The following is a 20,554-nucleotide window of genomic DNA, read 5'->3' as shown; positions in this document are numbered from 1 at the left end:
CATTTTATAGACAGACCAGCTGTATAGTGAATTTAAAAAATAATTTGGCAAACTATAATTTCAGAAAACCTGATTTTATAGGGAAATAGTGTCGACGAAGCTTAATTATTTCAATCCTTAGTTATTCGACTTACAATTTTAATTTTGTGTTATTAATATTATCGATTTCTTTTTTTTTATATATATATATTATTCTTAATTAGCAATTTACATACTTTAACATGTAGTTATAATATACATTTTTTGATATTATGTGAGTGATAAACCTTGTAAATGAATTATCTAAATATAATAGTAAAATGATACCCGAAAATTATAATAATATAGTCTAATTAAACAAATACTTTTAATGATTAGATTTACATATTAGTTAATTAATATTAATTTGCTAATAGTATCAACATATATTTTGTGAATATATTTCTTTCAGCTTTAAATTTCTTTTCGAATTAAAATATTTGTATAACGCCTTTAAACAAAGAACTAGATAGTTTATAAGTATTTATGTAAAAGTATTTGGGTAAAAATATTGCAGAACAATTTTTTTCAAAATGTAATAAAAATTTGCTAGAAGCAACGAAGTATTATCATATTCTATAGTTCTATTTTTTTGCATATATTGGCAACACTACCGACATAATATCTATCAAAGTTGTTTCCACGGTTGATTCTTCTGTTAAGCCGTGGTTGGTACATAAATACGAAGAATACGTGACGTGTAAAACATTTTAGTTATTTAAATGAACATTAGACATTAATGAAATTAGTTCATAACTAGTACTTAATAGTATATTGTGAAAGTTTTATTATTCATCGTACAATGACATAATTTACTTATGTATATCAATAATTAGTTGTTTACAATAACATAACCTATCAAATTATGGATGTTCCAACTCCTTCAAATGTAAATCATGGATTTTCCCATAATACTGATGGATTTTTAAATATATCTATTGAATCTCCAAATTTGGATCCATTGTCAACAAAACGTAGAAGGTGCATATTAACTTTTCACTTATAGATGTATTTACAGATTTGAATGATCCTATGTTCATATATTGTATACTATACGTCTAAAGGCAGCTTAATTCTTTAATTATACCACATAATTACATGACGTAATATTATTTTATTAAAAATATGAATACTAATTGTTTTTATTTTAATACAATCAAATGAGAATATCATACAAGTTTGTGTTAATTAACTTTACATTAATTATTAATAATGTCCAATCCAAAGTTGATTTTGTAAACATTATAAATATTGGTACTAGTAGAGAAGACAATGTATAAATTTTTATAAATGTTAATTCTTTCATTAATGCAGTTCATAATAGATTACTATTAACTCTATTGATACATTTTTATGACAAAACATTTAATCTAATACTAATTAGATAATATTTTATATTAAAAAGTAAATTCTAGTGAGTAAATTATAACTTCAGTTAGATTTGTTTAATTCTTCATAAAACGTATATAATAACATAACTTAGGAAAACATTTAAAGAAATAGAACAAACATTTGCATGAATTATCTAAGATGAAATATTGATAAAGATGAAATATTTATATATATGAATGCAGTTTTGACATACTATCCTTATAAATTAACCATTGCTCGAATGTGCAATTCATATATATATATATGTATATATATATGAAGTGAAACGAAAAGAAACATTATCAATGAAACATGTTTGTGGCCATTAGTTTTTAAAATTAAAAGTAAGATAATTTTGCACATAAGACTGTAAAATACAAAGGAATAAAAGCAATTATCTTTCAAAGTCAATCTACCATTTTATTGCAATTGTTGTTAATGAAACTGTAAAATAACATTAATTCTCAATAAATTTGTGTTCACATGAATATCGTGATATTATATGACTTTAACATTGTTTGAACATTTATTATATACATTTACAAATAAAAGAACTGTTAAATTTATTTTTATTTATTTATGAGTTATGAGATGATTAAGTTATTGAAAATTTATAATCTATTCCTTCATTTATAAATAGAAAAACTTTTCTGTACATTTAAAATTCCTATAAGATTTTATTTTGCTTGTTAAGATGGACAAACAAATACATTTGTGTTAGTACATATATAAATGCGAACAACTGTATGCACAAAGCGTTATTGAGGTCATAATTTAATTTAAAATCACACCTTACATACAATATTAATTGTATAAGGAATATAATTAGGAAGAAGCATACAATATAAGAATTACCTGTTTGATTACTTTTTATATATTTTATAGAAAGGAAGTTGTCAATAAAGATGACATACAATAAGTAAGAATAAAAATAATCAATAAGATATTCAAAGAATTAATTAAATTAATTAAATACAGATTAATAACTCTTATATATATATCTCAACTATATCATTTGTATTATACTTTTAGTTCTTCACGTACAATAAAGCGTAGAAAATTTGATGATGAGCTCGTTGAAACAACATTCAACTTACAACCTCCAGCTACAAGTACAAAGTCTGCCTCCAGATCTAGAACTGTCTCAATTTCTACTACCCCAATAGAGTCTGCTGTTCCACAACAAAATGCACCAAGTCCTATTCAGGTTTCTACAAATGTTTCTCAATCGGATAGATGTAACAGACGAACAAGTAGACCAGGAGCGTCGAATGCTCCAGGACGAAAAAATAAGAAGAACAAAAATCATTCACATTCAGTAAATGCAACAAAAGATCTAGGAAGATGGAAACCAACAGATGACTTAGCATTGATCACTGGTGTACAACAGACAAATGATTTAAGAATGGTATTTATTTTCTTTTTTCTTTTTTTATTGCAAGCATTTAATACAAAGATCTAATTGCTTGAAATTAACTTTATAATGCTAAAATTAAAGAAATACAATAAATACTGTTTTACTAAGTATGTTAAGGTATTGTTAGTATCATTCATTTTTTATATTTTTTAAAAATAATAATATAGTAGTAATACATAGAACTCATTGATGTACAATAGGTTCACAGAGGTACAAAATTTTCTTGCCGTTTTACATTGCAAGAAATACAACAAAGATGGTATGCTTTGTTATATGACAGTGCTGTTTCAAGGGTAGCAGTACAAGCTATGCGTAATTTACATCCGGAATTAATTGCTAGTGTGCAAGCAAGAACTTTATACAGTAAAGCAGAGGAAGATCTTCTGGGTACAATAAAATCGGTGATTAAATGTTATAATTTAATAAAATACTTTTTAAGCTATATTAATAAATTTAAAATATAAAATATCTTTGGCTTTAGTTTCTTATACATATATTCTTTGCATAATAAGAAAACTTTTTATATCTGTTTAGATTACACAACCAACGGTAGAAGTTTTTCAAGAACTTCTTGAAGCAAATGCTCATACATTTTATTCTGCCCGAACTGCAAAAGCTTTATTAGCTCATTGGCAGTTAATGAAACAATATCATCTTCTTCCTGACCAAACTGTACAAAGTTTGCCACGGGGTGAACACGTTCTTAATTTTTCTGATGCAGAAGAAATGATCAATGATACAGAATTAATGGAACAGAAAGATGAGTTAGTAGATGCAGAACTTATTGCAGCAGATAGGAGAAATAAAAGAGAAATAAAAGTGTTAGAAAATGAATTGTGTAGATGGCAGGTTCTAGTTGATAGCGTAACGGGAGTAAATCCACCAGATTTTGATAATCAAACTTTAGCGATACTTAGGGGAAGGCTTGTTAGATATTTAATGAGATCACGAGAGGTAATTTTTAAAAAAGTTAAAATGAATTTTTAAAACTATATCATAGGAAATTTCCACTTGAACTTATCTTGTATTATTTTAATTGATTTCGTATTTAAACTCTTAACTCTTTGATTAGATTACTGTGGGTCGTTCAACAAAAGACCACAATGTGGATGTAGATTTAACATTGGAAGGGCCAGCCTGGAAAATATCAAGAAGACAAGGAACTATTCGGTTAAGAAATAATGGAGATTTCTTTCTTTCCTCAGAGGGAAAGCGACCAATTTTTGTAGACAGCAGGCCCATTCTTGCAGGAAATAAAATGAAGCTTAATAATAATAGTGTAATTGAGGTACTAAATTAGTTTAGTTTTATTATATAAGAGAATTTATTATATTATAAAAGAGAACATTTTACTCTTACTAATACTCTTTCTACAAGACATATAATACTTTCAATGTTCTTTTTTTTCTTCTTTTTTTAGATTGCAGGTCTGAGATTTATATTTTTGATAAATCAAGAACTGATTTCTGTTATACGTCAAGAGGTAGTCAAACTAAATTTGAAACCATGAGTGTTCTATTTCATTCCATAATTAATATTATGTACTACTATAAATAATGTATTGTCTCGTAAACGTTTATCGTATTATATATATATATATATAATATATATTATACATTATATATATATATATATTATATATATATAAGAGTTTTGTATAAAGTAAATAATTGTTCCATTAAAAGAAACTAATAAATTTTGCTCAATTTTGTATATTGTAATTTTGTTTCCTCGTTAATATTGGCTTTCATTGTACAAAACAGCTTAATTCATCTATATTTTGCATTTTTTAAATATTAGAAAATTTACAATAAATGCACTACTGAAAGAAAAAATGAACATATGTATACCTTTGAGGAGCCGTAAAAGGAATTGTTTATATTCTAGAGGCAATGCGTAATCTTGAGCAGATAGTGGGGTACAAGGAGCATTGCTTGGGGAGGGGGAGGGGATTGAAACGTGTAAGTGCATTTTTGAACCTTCTTTTACAAGATTTAAAATTTGCCTGTAATTTATATTTTAATATTTCTATCCGATACTATCAGCCTAAATAATTCAATTCACATTAATTATATACTTAACAAGTTTTTCAGAATGTGACATAATATTTTTATGTTTTGTTACTGTTTGGGGTGGGACGATAGAGGTGATCGGCTTCTGGATCCGCTACTGTGGTCAGAAACATGGCGGAAATGTAGAAATGCGAATCCTAGGCCCGGGGCTGTTTAAATACCGGGGAAGAAAGAAAGAAAGGAAGATACGGGATATATGTATGTATAATGTTGAGAAAAATTTCATTACAAGAAATTAAATGGTTTCGAGCGATGCACCTGTCTTTTCCGTAAGTGAATACATTCCAGAGATTTCAAGCTAACCTCTATTTTTCTAAATGAAACTATACATTGTTTTATTCGATGCACTATTCGATGCATTTTGTCGTTCTCCGTAAAAATGTATCGAGGTACTTGGGTTGAACAATCATTAGTTTAAAAAATATTTCAATCGTAATGTTGTAAAAATTTGCATATGAAAGACAAAGGAACACGCAGAGCAGAATGCTTGTGTAATTTGTGTTTATGTTCCCCTTGTCTTTTATACATTAAATTTATTTCAAGAAACATTTATTTAAATAGAGAGTATCAAGTAAAATAGAAGATCATTTCATTTGATAGTCAAATGACAAAGTAATTCAACGAAAAGTCACTTGATTATTTAAATAATCTAATGTAATAATTATTCGAAGATAATATCTTGAAATAAAGTAATGTCACTTAATTAATTATATTTTATGCTCGTCTATCTTTTCTATCTTCTATGTCCCTCCCCCCCTCCCTCCTCCCCGCCATATTTACCATGTATACCAGTTGCTAATGATCTTTCAGTCGATACAATTTAAAACGCAGTGACGAAACAAACAGCTAATAATATTGATGTAATTCGAGATGTATCATGTAGTGATACGAACGAAATATAAGTTACACATATATTGGAAATAACATTTATTTTTTAAAGGATTATATATTATAGAAATTATAATCATGGAAAAAGTGAAGTGACAAATGTTACAATAATTCGATATTTTAGTAATGTTCCACCGGATACTGTCGGGGATTCTTTGTGCTTGCATCATCATCAACCGCCCCTTCCTTCCCAACCACCTCCATGTCCACCCCAACCACCTCCATGTCCATTTCCACCACCTCCGTGTCCACCGCCACCACCTCCGTGTCCACCGCCACCACCATTCCATCCATGTCCATAATGCTGTCTATCAGAGCTTAAAAACATTAATAAAATTGTTATTAAATTTGGGAATAAAAAGTTCTTCATAAATAATTCGTTAATAAAGGGACGAACAAACTATTTTGGGAAAAAAAAATGACATTTTACATGTTACTTGTATTAGATTTTTCGCTCTTTTCGAAGGTAAACAATTTTCTCATTCTAAAAATTAGTTTTTAATATAATAGCGTGAAAACGATATTAGATCTATATCTTGTTCCGAGGAAAACGGTCTATTTTTATTTCAAAACACAATAATGTCCAAATTCACACAAATTCACTTTTAAACACTAAAACGATAAACATTTTATTAGCGTTTAAAAAATTACGTATATATCTCTAATGATTTCAGTTACAAGGCTTTGCAACTGTGATTTGTTCTATACTAAAGATTGAAAAGTGTGATTTAAGTTTACACTCTGGCATTGGAATCCAGATATAGTTAATACGATTTTAAGGTATCTAAACGTTGGATGCTTCGATTCTTTAGACTTGCGATAATCTGCCAAAAAATGTTCTTAGCACGTTAGTCAGTATTGAATTAGACGTAATAATAAAATAATTATTTTTCTTTCGAGATATCCAAAAGAAACATGAAATAAATATCGTTTATTAATTTAATTTATCATAAAATCCATTCTGCAATGAAAACAGAAAGCGTCCAGCAGAAAGTTAGGAAACATAGATTATATTCCGTTACTTTTATCATCGTGTATGATAGAAAGTGTTTATTTTTCAATTATGAATAGTTTTTAAATCAACTCGTCAATTGTTTGATATCGTAAATTATTTTTACTTACTCATAAGCAGTTGCGTCAGCATTCAAGTCCTTGACATTATTCAAAGAAGATTCAACCTCCATAGTAGCAGGTTTCAAAGGCTCCTCCAAACAGGATACCAAAACCATCATTGAGACAAGTAAGATCTATATACGAAAGACATCCTTTATTCTTTATTTATATGACGGAACAGTAATACGATATATTATTAAGAAAAAGATATATTATTAAGAAATTTTTACTTTCTAAAGTATTATACACATATACATATAATGTAAACATATCGTTCGTTTCATGGAAAATAGTAATGTGATTTTTTGTAATATAAACAGAAGCAACGTCAAAGATTTTTTGAAATAAAATCGCAGTATACACACTGGATTCAGTACTCACCAAATGCACTGGTCGCAACATTTTGAGAACTGAGATCAGATCGCCCAGGATCGGGTTTATATATGTCTTTGCTAGCACAAACAGTTGCGAAGAAGGATTGAGATGACACATAAGATTGCGAAGAATAAGGTAAACATTGTATAAATACGATTGAAAAATGTCGAATCACCTTTTTTAACTGTTTACACCAAAATTTTCTGGATAGCATTTTAATTTTCTTATTGTATAAAATAACTTTGTGCAATAAAAAGTTACTGAAAGCATTAGAAGGATATTTGCAGTCTAAAGAAGCTGCGATTATTTGATATTCTTCTAGTTAATTCGTAATCTTCGTCTTTATATCTTTGTGTAGTAAATTAATTGTCCACTATTTGATAACTTCTATATTTTCTATACCTATTCCTTAAAATAGTAGCACTGGTGCGTAAAGTCATCTTTGTTTTACTGTCTTTAAATAATTATTTTACTGTTATAACAAATTTTTATAAGAATATTATTTTGCAGGGAAATAATATCTTTCGAATATGTTCTGTGCGATACAAATAGATTATGCCCTACGGTAGTAATATTTTAAGAGCAGTAATAAGTACGCCGTGGTCTTAAGTTTGTAGTACGAGTGAAGTCGGAGATATCCTTTGGTTCCAAGTGAGAGAGAACATCGGTGTACATGGTGTACATTGTTAATCAATCGTATTGTTATTTTAAGAACAAGAAGTACGCGTAATATGAATAAATTAAATCGATCGTGATATGTTCTGAGAAATTTTTCTGGTAAACAGTAGGAAACTAACATAAGGAAAAATAAATTACATATTACACGCAGTTTGTCTTTAAATACTTTGTTTACAAAGTCACAAGGAAATATTGATAAGTAAGTATGCAGCTAAGAATGCGTTTTTTAATTACAGGATATGAAACGTTGTCTTATTACGATATAGTTATTGAAGGTGTGACCTGTTGTTTACATCGAGTCATTCTAATCATACGAATACAGTAGAATAAACAGGATTGTAATTACACAATTTCGTATTCTACGATAAAATGTTCTTCGTTACTTATTTCATATAACATTCGATATTGTATACAGCGTGAAGCACGTAAAGCATAACAGTTGAATATCGTCGAATATAATGGTGATACAAAAAAGATATCGTAATGAAAATGTAAAGTATTGTAGGGGGTACAACGTTTCGTGCAGTAATCCTTTTACATTAGGGAATGAAGAACATTTTAAGGTCACCAACATTTTTTAAAACGGAACTACGTATTTTGTAATATATAGTGTGGTATGTCAAATCATATCATACGTTAGTAGATTACCAACTGTATATATACTCGTATGTACGCATAATTTGATGTAATTAACAGTACACACCTCCACTAGCGATGTCATAACGAGTCAATCTTTCATATTCTGCGATAAATAAAGAATGCAATCTTACCTTTATATACGTTTTATAGTTAACGCTTATGCCTCTGTAAACAAAGCATTTAAAGTCAAATTGGGTATCATCTGTGTTTATTTAGTTTTCCTTATATTACTTATATTAGTTTATCAGAAAAAATTCTCAGAACATATCACGATCGATCTAATTTATTCATATTACGCGTACTTCTTGTTCTTAAAATAACGATACGATTGATTAACTTTTTCTTGCACAAAGTTATTTTATATAATAAGGAAAATGAAATGCCATATCTTAGCGTAAGAAAAAGAAGTAATCGACATTTTTTAATTGTATTGGCTCAACATTTACCGGTTTATCCTTTGTTGTGCGCATCCTTGTGAGATGTCAATCCTTCTTCGCAACTCTTTGCGTTTAAAGAGAGAGATATATATAAACCCGACCCTGGGCGATCTGATCTCAGTTTTCAAAATGTTGCGACCAGTGCATTTTGTGAGTACTGAATCCAGTGTGTTTACTGCGATTTTATTTCAAAAAATCTTTGACGTTGCTTCTGTTTATATTTCAAAAAATCACATTACTATTTTCCATGAAACGAACGATATGTTTACATTATATGTATATGTGTATAATACTTTAGAAAGTAAAAATTTCTTAGTAATATATCTTTTTCTTAATAATATATCGTATTACTGTTCCGTCATATAAATAAAGAATAAAGGATGTCTTTCGTATATAGATCTTACTTGTCTCAATGATGGTTTTGGTATCCTGTTTGGAGGAGCCTTTGAAACCTGCTACTATGGAGGTTGAATCCCCTTTACAAAATGCCAACGACTTGAATGCTGACGCAACTGCTTATAGGTAAATCAAAATAATTCATACATACAAAGTTTTGTTCGGAACATTTTTTGGCAAACTTTCGCGAGTCTAATGAATCGTGGCTTCCACCGTTTATATACCTTAAAATCATGTAGACTGTGTCCAGAACCAGAGTGTATATCAGGTCACACGTTTGACACTTTAGAGAAGTTGAAGAACAAAACAAAGTTTCAAGATCCGCGAAAAAGTGATAAATTTTGTACCAAAAACATGCAGAATGACATTTTTTTTTTAAGGTCGACTTAATACTGTTTGGCTTTGAGGTTCGGATATGAAATAACCTTTGAATATCAAGATAAAAATAACATTATTTTCAAGTAATTTCATAGTCTCGGTATTAGCGTATTACTTATGCAGAGATTTTTATTCCTGAATTTAATAACAATTTTACCAACGTTTTTAAGTTATGGAAATCCATGGCGTTATGGATCGTACGGCTCTTGGAGTGGTCGCAGAAACGGTTGGAACGGTAATAACTGGAGAGGAAGAGGATGGTCAGGCAGGAGCGGTTGGTGGTGATACAAATACGAGGAGCCTTCGATATTATTAACTGAAACATTACTAAACTTTAGAATTATCGTAACAATTGTCGCTTCCCTTTCTGGATGATTATAATTTGTATAGCACTATATATAATTCTTTATAAATAATCCTTTATAAATAAATTTTATTCGCAATGTATGCGTGCAAACTGAAATTTCATTCGTACATGGCATGATATATATCTCATATTACGTTAATATTGTCCTTTATGAAATCGTAGAATATCTCTCTTTTAACTTCCCGGCTAGTAGCAAAAAATGTGCCCTTCTATCTTAGAACGAAGATAAAATAGAACATATTCTATGTATGTTTAATTGTTGAAACGGTGTTTTGGGAATAAGGGCAGAACATCTCGATATCATACTTAAATCGACAAATTGCATCGTTAACTTTGAGAATAAATCCCGGCAGATACAAATTTGGCATTTGACGATTCTAATATTTAGTATGAATCTAATATCGATTATTGAAAATATTAGAAGAGACAGAGACGAGATAGGAATACAAACAATTTTTCCCTTCGATACTACGTCAAAAGCAAAAGAAAGAAAAAATATAGTTAAGTATTAAAATAGTAATGAATTTCATCATTTTATTAGTATTAATAGCAACATTTTATTATCTTATATTAATGTACAAAGTATTTTCTAAGGCTACTATAATTATGGATATAAAAAAGTATGTCTTCAATTTAATGTGGTGCATCGACTCGTTCAACAAACGAATATAAAATAATAAAATGCTAAATATATTACCCAAATCAACATTTTCCCTGTTAATTATATTATTCGTATAATATTGTTATTGCTAGACATATACTACGTTCAAACTTTCATGTTCTGCGGTTACGGGGTAGAAACCCATTCAGGCCAATTTCTAATCTGCTTCTGAAGTTGTGATCCAGGACTCTTAGTGGCTGTAACTTGTTTAGCACCGATTACACGAACATCTGCTCTAAGTATTCCTTCTGATTTGCCACAATGAATTAATTTATGCGCAGCATTCAGCATTTTATCACTTGCGGCCTTTTCTGAGTAAAAAAAGGATATTGCATTTAACGTAAAATAATTATAATATAAAAATACAAATGTATGATACATATAATCACAAAAGAAAGAAAGTGTGAATACCTTGAAAATTTCCTATAAAACCAATTGAGACAGATTTTTTATTATATCCAATGGTATGAGCTCCTTCACGATTCCAGCCGCGGCCCTCATATATATTCCCATCTCCACCGATTAGAAACCTATCATGTAAAAATATTAAATAACAAACGGTAGAATAAAACGCTTATTGTTTCGTACAATTGTCAGTTGCACTCTATAAATATAAAAATAATAAATAAAGAATACAAATTTCTTTAGAATCGTTGTAAAATATTGAAAACCGAAATCTAGTTAATGAGAGACTAAAGTGAGCGGATTAAAATTCTTTTTCGAATTAATCAAAGTTCATTGTCACTTATTTTTTCTACATTTAAACTACAGATCTTATACGATCATGTTATGTGGTGTAAGTAATGTACTTAAAATGATACTTAAGAGTATCCGATATCGTCCCATCCATTACTATCCATGTGATAAGATCGAATGTTCTCGGCTTGAGCAATACATGTACTTCTAGTATCACATTCCGCGGTAACTGTATGATGAATAATGACATACGGTATGGGAATAATTAAATAATTTGTGCTTTTTGCGTCTACATCAGCCCACTCGCTCCGTCCGATAATCTGAGGGCAATTTTCGTTTCCGTCTGAGAAAGCAAAATTTATATTACTTTATTTTTAAGAAACATACGTTTTGTACTTTTTAATTTATGAAAACATCGTGCACATACATATCTATATGTACGATTGTTGGATAACGTCGAAAATACAGAATAATTTTGTAAAATGTTTACTTCTTTCAAGTATATTTTCTCGAAAACAGTTATTAGCATAGTTTTTAGTAAAATTACATTATCTTCTATAACATTTAAATACTGACTCACCACCGATACGAAAGAGAAGAAAGATTATGAACGTCAATTTTTGCATCTTGTAAATATTAAAATGAAACTGTATGATCACTTGTAAAGCTGGACCCGTATGTTCTTTATTCGTCTAAATAAACTAAAAATAAAAAAAATACAATAAACTACTATTATATTTCAACAAATGTATCAATTATAAAAGGCGGAGCAATTAATAAACGAAGAGAAATATGTGGTTAAATGTGCCTGCAGTTGGAAGCTATATCACCCGACTAAAGTTCATATAATCTAAAGCGTTAATGTTTCTTTTCTGCATTTTATCTTTTTTTGCTGAATGTGCGCACAAGCGGAGATATTCCAGATATAGCTCATCATATATTTAATTTTGGATCTAACAACGAATCATATTCATATCGATTCGTATTATTTTGTAAACTTTAGAAAAGATCAAGTCATTCTTCGGAGTTACAATGTATGTGCTTAAGTACATATTCAGTTAATAACATTCACTAAAGTAACGAGGTAAACACTTTGGACATTTTCTTTAATCATCCATAACTCAAGAAGTAAGTTACGTACATGTACAGGGTGTTCGATTTGAAGGTTCACACGCAATTATCTCCAAAACTATTCGTTATTCAAAAATGTGTTTAAATCGAATGCAGACTGTTTAGTGGCAAATTCATCGACCTACAATATTTATCGCTGTTATAATAAATAGTTAATTCATTTAGTAAATAATATAAAATATGTTATTCCTAGTGTCTTCCAAGATGAATTCGTCCTGTGTTATGTTCTTCTGCCGCGTGTTTCCGGCTACAGTAAGGAAATCACAAAGGATATTTCCTTAATGTCGCCATTTCTACTCGTCACATATATGTCCAGTCCTCATCTATGAGTATGAGTATCTCGGTATGTTTACCCTTCTTCGTCCTTTAATTATTTCCTATCTTCCTTTCTTAAAAATGCGTTCAAACTTCCCTCTAGTAGAACTACTCGTCCACCATCTTCCTTATCTATTTAATCGACCAATCAACGCACGCATTCTGCTTATTCTAGAAATTTATGAAATTGTAATAACAGAAAAAAATTAAAAAGGATGCAAGAAAAAAAACTGACTTTTAAAACTAAATATAATAACAAATCACACTGTAATTTCATTAACTTTATTATAGTGCATGAATACAACCGATCCTTGCATAGTTTTCGTCCACAGTAGCGTCCTCCTAATTCAGTTAGCACGCGATAAAACTTTGAAATAATTAAAAATTCATCCGTGAAAATAAACTCAAAACTGTTATATGTAATTCGCCTTCAGGAAACGTATAATTTAAAAATTCCTGTTGAACTTCAGGAAAGCTAGAATTTAAAAGTTCCTGTTGAACGTCTTCAAAATACTTAATATCCCACGTTTGTATTTTTTCAATCTTCAAATAGGTGTACATTTAGCAGATACATACAGCGGGTATGCCTTTTATGATCATATTACGTGTATTATACGAAGCATTTTAAAATTCCATTAACGTTATAATGACACCCAACTGTCAGATTATACTGGTAAAATTTTTAACGATTCTGAAAATATACAGAGGTTGCAAGATATTTAATACAAATATATATTTTGTAGAAACCTAAATCCAATCACAAAAATATTTAAACTGGCAATCATCCACAATATTAATATGTCTTAGTATATAGTGAGAACATTTTTACTAATTACTAGATATACGCTTAAGACGTATATTAAGCTTTTACTAAATATAGGCCTGCAATAAACATGTTGCACATATATAATATATAATAATTTCAATAAAATTTTGCCGATATAATCACGTAATCGCGTTTCATTAGTGTTATGAAAGTTTTAAAACGTTTTATATGATAAACACAATATAAAAATGAAACTCTTCTGTGCGCAAGTGTAGGTACGAACACTTTTGCGACCCACTGTACACACACACACACACACACACACACACACACCACGTCATACAAATGAAGCTATCATTTTTTTATACTTCTAAATAACTAGATTTTTAACTAATAGTAATAGAAGGAAATATATTATGAAACAAATGGTTCCAACTTTTATTGTTGTTATGGACTAACGTACCCCCTGACCTAATGAAAAAAAAGAGAAAAAACTGATGTTAGGGAATTTATTGGTAATGATTGGTATTGCATATTTTTGAATAATGATGGAGACAGTGCATCCATCTAGAAGCTAGGATTACCGATGTCCGCCGCGGCGGCGACAGAGTCAACATCCGGCGACGCAGAGATGCGCACGTTTCGGCGCTCGCCGAGGGAAAAGGGACGCCGCGATCGTGACTTCGAGACATGAGAGCGACGATGAAGCCCGCCAGCATACACAGCAGCACCTGAGGAGCACGCTCGCTTCCAGTAGTACATCCGACAAGGAATTCGGCCGGTTCACTTGGGATTTACGTAGGTTCGATCTTTGGTCCTAAAGTTTATTCTGAAACGACCGAAAGGCTAACTTTTCTACCAACGAGGTAACACACCTCTTCCTCTGATTCATGAATGGTTCTATGATACTCTTTTTAAATAGAAATTATTGATAATTATTGTACGTTCTTTCGTTGGCTAATTATCAAATCCATTTATCCAACGTTGATAATATGTTTTAAGTATCTTACCGATTAAATTAGTTATCTAGTACAAATTAATAAATATGTTTTCACTTATTCTATAAAGATTTATGTATTTGTATAGATTCAGTTTTGTGACAATTATTTTTCATTTTTGTTTAATATATATGACTCCATATTTTACAAGCATTTATAAAATTACAGAATTTAATTAATCTCTTTTATGCATATCATTTTTCTTTTTTTCATATAATTTAAATTAACAAAACTGTCATGCAAAATTATTTTTACTAAGGTCGTACAACTATTCATGTAATGTTTGTTTATGTATAGTAGAATACAGAAATATGTGAACATTTGCTTTGTATCTTGTGGATTTGTTTTATTTTGATTTTAAGCACTAAAGTATTGTTCGCATAAGGCAATACTCCTAATCTAATTTTTATTCTATCAATGAAAAGTCAATAATGAAATATATAACATCACAATATATTAATTGTGATATTTAATTTTAAAGGTATCTTTTAAAAAATGTTTGTAATTATAAATATATTTATAAATACAATTTTGTAGATGAATTTATATTTATCATTCTAATGCTTTTAGTTAATTTCATCTAATCACCTGAATTTTTCTTAATTACTATATATTATTATGTTAAAGAAATAAATTCTACTGAAATTATTTTTTTGTATTTTATCAAATTTTAGGTGAGAAGAGAATCATTCGTTTAATAATTTTTGGTGAGAATATACTATTCATTGGTACTAAGAGTATTTCTCTTTTGTGCGTCTTATCCAAAGAGGTTCTCGACGTCCGTAGTCAAGGGCACGAGGTTTGTTCTATTGTATCTTTGATAATTTATAGACCTACATATTTGTTTGTTATTTATTACCTACGTAACAATAATGAAATATATATTATTAAACTTGATTTCTTGTATGCTATCTTATTACATGTATTTCTGAAGTAAATATATTTTATAGCTTAAGTAAATCATTTTAGAGCCATGTCATCAGGCGCAGGTTCCAGTGGAACTGGCCGGGGGCGTGGTTCATCACTGGCAGACAATAAGCCAGAGAGCAAGGAAGCGAAGCCTAATCCAAAGATGTCGAAAGCTTTAGGAACATCCGCCAAAAGGTAGCACATCCATCATCCAAAATTAAAAAGACTCTGCCATGGAGACTTAACAAGAGCTTAAACTAATCTTCTTGTCGCAGGATACAAAAAGAATTGGCAGAAATCACATTAGATCCACCACCAAATTGCAGGTTTGATTTTTCCCCTAAATTATTTTTATCATTTATGTTATTTGTGATATTAACACATTCACAGTAAAGCTTATTTTGGCTGACTTTCTGTTTGTGCCAATAATACAGTCGAACCTGGATAATTCAGAAATCTCTATAAAACTACAATTTTGTTCATTCCCTTCCCCTCCATTGCGAAAATCTCTAGAAGTCGAAGTGAAACTTACTTTGTCCAGATGGATTATTTTACCTCTGTAATTCGAATCTAGAATAGTTGGATTTCTACAAGTCGATATTTGCCTTTATAAGTCGAACTTCTATCGCTACTGCCACTGCAAGTCGGAAAATTCGATATTTCTTCTAGTTGTTAGGATTGTCTCGAATAATATAAGACAAGGTTCGACTGTAGTATTTACTTACGTAAAAGTGAACAACAGTTTGACTTTCAAATTTCTTTCTTTTAGTAATTGGAAAACCTTTATTACAATCAATGGTCTAATTGTTAATTTTTGCCAAAATCCGATTTTTTGTTCTCATTTCTTATACGACTAAATAATCTATGTAACTTTGGTATTTATCTTATAGTGCGGGACCTAAAGGAGACAATTTATATGAATGGGTATCAACAATACTTGGACCTCCTGGTTCAGTTTATGAGGGAGGAGTATTTTTCTTAGACATACATTTTTCCCCAGAGTATCCATTTAAACCTCCAAAGGTATGTTAATCGCATAATTAATTATTATTAATTTTTTGATAAATTTTATAATGAAATTTATGTCAGTAAAAGTTATAGAGTTGATGTGCAATAATGCGGTATTAAAATAAAGAAAAATTGTTTATATACAAGATGACATGAAATTTGCAATAAATTATTTTATTTTTAACGCTTTAGCGTTCTAATCAAAGTTTACATTATTAAATTATTATTCAAACTTTTCACTATATGATGTTTTAATCATATACATTTATTGTAAAATTAATAGCAAATAATACTCGATAAAATTTTTGGTGACAGTTTATTAAACATGTAATTTTAGATTGTAATTTATTAAAAACAAAATGTAACGAAACTGAATATAGAAATAGCTTTAGAATAAAGAAGATGAAGTTATATGTTGATTTTAACTTTTCAATGTTGCATACTTAATTTATGAAGATAATATAAGAATACAGCATATTTTCTTTGAAAAGGAGACTTTTATGCAGTCATTATAAAACGTTTATAATCTCTGTAACTTCTCATTAACGGGCTGCGTATCTTTCAGAACGTATTGTATTATATAGTACAAATAAAGAACAGTCCATTGTGGATCATCTATTAAAAGTAGTGGGAAGAGTGACAGAAAATCATTAAGATATAATTAATCGTTAATATAATGTTTTTAGGTTACATTCCGAACACGCATCTATCATTGTAATATCAACAGTCAGGGTGTAATTTGTTTGGACATTTTAAAGGATAATTGGTCTCCCGCGCTAACCATTTCAAAAGTACTATTATCTATCTGTTCTCTCTTAACAGACTGTAATCCAGGTAAAATAAACTTCATAAATATTATAGTTAAAATATTTTAGCTATTAATGTAATATATTTTCTTTAGATAAAGCTAACGAAATTAATATATGTATTTATGTATCTTCAAATTTGTTGTTGTGCAATTTTATATTATCCTAAAATCATCTTAAACGAATGAATATATTATATAAAATAGGAATATGAATAAATTTACTATTATGCTATTATTTATGATATTGTTTATGTTTCAGCGGATCCTTTAGTAGGAAGTATAGCAACGCAGTATCTACAAAATAGAGAAGAGCATGATCGCATAGCACGACTTTGGACTAAGCGTTATGCTACATGAATGACTTTTTGAATAAAACTGATCTCCTTGTTCTTTCAAAGCGAACTTAAGGGAGCCCGTTCGACTATGCTAAAATTTTGATTATTCGGATTGATCAGTCATTTTTAACAAATTAATGAAGATAATCAAATTTTCTCGATTAATCGAACGTTATTTGTAAGTTTAAAATTGCCTTAATGTAGTGGTACTTTTCTTTAAACTATATTTTAATTAAAATTATTTGTTTGTATAAACAGTGATTATTTTACAGACATTGTTTCGCTAATCAGCATTAGATATAGTCGCATTAAAGGGAAGTTACCTCACATTAAAAAATGCTTCACAGCTGGTAAAAATGTTCGGTTATTCGAAAAAATGTACTGAAATGTACTTGATAATCATGATTTCTGTTTATATTTAAATTATACTTTTTAATAAATCCCATTAATGATTATAAATGATCATTCGAATAATCATGGTTCAGGTTCTCTGCACCTTCGAAAACTTATCGTATGTATATGTATATCTATCGAAGGATTGCTTTAAATGAAAGACTCTTTAAGATCGTCCATACGATCATTGTGATGTGCTTTTATATCGAGTATGTAAATGTGCCTAAGATGAATGAATGTGCGTGCATGTGCTACCTTACTACTCTCGTTTTCACCCTACAGCTCTTAAAACGTGTTTATATCTTCCAAAATGTATTCTTATGAATACAATTGACTAATGATGCCATAAAAATGTACATCTAGCCTTAATATTTAGTCTCGAATCATTTTTTCCATTACATGTACTGATCTTCATGCAAATACCCATTTCTTTTCATTTATAATAAATTGTTTGTATGAAAAATATTTGTATCAATTCGATTCGAAACTTTTATAGTAGCTTCACAAATTCTTTTAACCAATGAACTTTTACAAAATATATTCGGTACTGATATTGGTAATTGGTACCAATGTAATATATTAAATTCAACATAAAGTATTCTTTTTTATTGTAAAGCATAGATCTATGATAAATTTTTCTTTTAAATTATACAAGATTTTTAAATATAAAAGTTATTGTACGTCTTCCAGAATTAGAAGCGATTTACTTTTCAAGGTAAAGTAATAAATTGGTATTATGAATTTCTGTAATATGTAAGTACACATTTTCATAATTATAATAAAGAGAACTTTTAGTTTCTTAAACTTTCTTAAAAGTATGGCACAGGGGTGAAAAAGTGAAAGTGAGGGCTTCTCTATCTTTTTCTTGTTTTCTCTGTTCCTTTCGTTTATTTGCTCGTTTTAAAAATTTGCGATGAGATAGTATTTAAAGTGGTATGTCCATTGAGAGTATCGAATAATATTGATAGGTTAGGCAATATTATGAACAATACAAATAATCTGACCTGTAAGTAATTAGGCTGATAGTTATCATAAGGGTCCCTTTAAAATGTTGCACTCTTTACATTAATTTCTATATAAGGTATGATTAATCGTATTGTGTAAAATTATTTGATCGAAATTAATTTTCATTCAAACACATTTCATTCCATCGAATTAACAAAGATTATAGTATTATGTAGAGATTTTTTACGTAGTTTTTAATCTATTTGATTATACCTATTCGATAACTGACTATGAATATGAATATAAAACAAATAATAACTATGAAAACTAAATTAACTTTGATAAATCTGTTAAAAATTATGTAGCAATCAATATGCTATTCAAGATTGTTTTAATCGGGCCCATAAAACTTAAATCGCTGTAACTGTAAATAAAGATAATTTCCTCTATGTTAACGATAAAGAGTCACAGTCCATGGTTTCCATAAAATTTGTATTGATTACATTAACAAATAATTCAAAAAGTAATACCCGTTGTACAATTTTTTTATATGAGATTGAAGATGAACGAAGTATTCAAGTTATAGAACTTAAATACATTTTATACCGATTAATTATTAATTTTACTAAAAGATGAATTAACGTGTACAAAAATTGTTCAGCTATTAATATCATCGTAGCCTCTACCACAAATGAAATTAATGATAACAAAAGACAAAAATTTTAAAGTTTCTAGAACTGAGCATTCACTGTCTTAATTAGTTATTTCATTTATTAATTAATGTACAGTTTACGTCGCGCAAAGGGATTTTGTTTTTTATTTCATTGAAATTACTGTCGAGATTCTTGTAAATATATTCTGTGCGGTTCTTAATAAAATGATCTTTTGGACCCCTGAAATTGTATATAGATCGTACGTAGAAATTTGCTCTTTTGTAATTAAATGTTAAAAAAAGTAAAAACATTTTTAATGAAGCGTGTTTCATCATACGAATTATGTAAAGGAGATTGTTTAAACGATTCTTTGGATCATTTGAAGACTCGCGTAAGAAGAAGGTTTCAATAATTTCCGAAATGTGCTAAATTTAAACAGCTTTTTATAACTCGTATAAAGTAAGGGTGCGATAGAAGAATTTAGAGAATATATATAAGTAGTCAATAATAACTAATGTTTCTAAGGTAATATTATGGCACAAAAGATCGTTTAAACGGATTCCTGTTCTATTTTTTCTTGTGAATTTCTTTTACTTTCTTTTCAACATATAGTTGTAAGACGCTACAAGAGAGCATCCTATATGATTAATAAATGTTAGTCTGCTAATCTTAGAGTGAATATAGAACAAAATAAAAGAAAATCTGGTCGTATAGAATGTTTACTGATCTTTCTCTATTTTTATTTTAATTTTCTTTTAAGTGAAACACATAAATAATCGAAGCACGC

The 20,554-nt window shown here is 29.1% G+C and overlaps 4 protein-coding genes across 16 annotated transcripts; 2 read left to right on the top strand and 2 right to left on the bottom strand.

Annotated features, from left to right (window-relative positions):
* The first annotated feature begins 375 nt into the window (after positions 1 to 375).
* Positions 376 to 14,431, top strand: LOC122576939 (microspherule protein 1). 12 transcript variants are annotated; one of them, XM_043747870.1, is made up of 9 exons: positions 376 to 999; positions 2,275 to 2,308; positions 2,422 to 2,797; positions 3,007 to 3,207; positions 3,341 to 3,760; positions 3,879 to 4,094; positions 4,227 to 5,147; positions 9,406 to 9,530; positions 9,953 to 10,229. In XM_043747870.1, exons 2-7 carry the CDS (start codon positions 2,295 to 2,297, stop codon positions 4,314 to 4,316), a joined length of 1,317 nt encoding a protein of 438 aa, XP_043603805.1. In that variant the 5' UTR covers positions 376 to 999; positions 2,275 to 2,294; the 3' UTR covers positions 4,317 to 5,147; positions 9,406 to 9,530; positions 9,953 to 10,229. The 12 variants fall into 12 exon arrangements, with proteins under 12 accessions (XP_043603805.1, XP_043603795.1, XP_043603804.1 ...); XM_043747860.1 differs by lacking the exon at positions 2,275 to 2,308 and having other exon boundaries at positions 383 to 999; positions 4,227 to 4,767; positions 4,951 to 5,147; XM_043747869.1 differs by lacking the exons at positions 2,275 to 2,308; positions 9,406 to 9,530 and adding an exon at positions 9,785 to 9,865 and having other exon boundaries at positions 383 to 999; positions 4,227 to 5,076.
* On the bottom strand, positions 5,791 to 7,349 carry LOC122576947 (abscisic acid and environmental stress-inducible protein-like). The gene is made up of 3 exons (XM_043747886.1): positions 7,261 to 7,349; positions 6,889 to 7,013; positions 5,791 to 6,083 (listed from the first exon to the last, which is right to left on the bottom strand). Exons 1-3 carry the CDS (start codon positions 7,279 to 7,281, stop codon positions 5,939 to 5,941), a joined length of 291 nt encoding a protein of 96 aa, XP_043603821.1. The 5' UTR covers positions 7,282 to 7,349; the 3' UTR covers positions 5,791 to 5,938.
* Positions 10,687 to 13,329, bottom strand: LOC122576945 (peptidoglycan-recognition protein 2-like). Its single transcript, XM_043747882.1, has 6 exons — positions 13,188 to 13,329; positions 12,648 to 13,123; positions 12,087 to 12,207; positions 11,636 to 11,849; positions 11,222 to 11,340; positions 10,687 to 11,121 (listed from the first exon to the last, which is right to left on the bottom strand). Exons 3-6 carry the CDS (start codon positions 12,130 to 12,132, stop codon positions 10,937 to 10,939), a joined length of 564 nt encoding a protein of 187 aa, XP_043603817.1. The 5' UTR covers positions 12,133 to 12,207; positions 12,648 to 13,123; positions 13,188 to 13,329; the 3' UTR covers positions 10,687 to 10,936.
* Positions 14,411 to 20,478, top strand: LOC122576946 (ubiquitin-conjugating enzyme E2-24 kDa). 2 transcript variants are annotated; one of them, XM_043747885.1, is made up of 7 exons: positions 14,411 to 14,520; positions 15,484 to 15,515; positions 15,686 to 15,820; positions 15,901 to 15,951; positions 16,516 to 16,648; positions 17,320 to 17,467; positions 17,701 to 20,478. In XM_043747885.1, the coding sequence occupies exons 3-7, from the start codon at positions 15,690 to 15,692 to the stop codon at positions 17,796 to 17,798; spliced, it is 561 nt and encodes a 186-aa protein (XP_043603820.1). In that variant the 5' UTR covers positions 14,411 to 14,520; positions 15,484 to 15,515; positions 15,686 to 15,689; the 3' UTR covers positions 17,799 to 20,478. The 2 variants fall into 2 exon arrangements, with proteins under 2 accessions (XP_043603820.1, XP_043603818.1); XM_043747883.1 differs by lacking the exon at positions 14,411 to 14,520 and having other exon boundaries at positions 15,391 to 15,515.
* The last annotated feature ends 76 nt before the right edge of the window (positions 20,479 to 20,554 follow it).

This window comes from Bombus pyrosoma, linkage group LG17 (assembly GCF_014825855.1).
Source record: "Bombus pyrosoma isolate SC7728 linkage group LG17, ASM1482585v1, whole genome shotgun sequence".
In the NCBI taxonomy this organism is placed as follows: domain Eukaryota; kingdom Metazoa; phylum Arthropoda; class Insecta; order Hymenoptera; family Apidae; genus Bombus; species Bombus pyrosoma.
The sequence above is the reverse complement of the archived record's forward strand: the minus strand, read 5'-3'. Positions and strand labels throughout refer to the sequence as shown.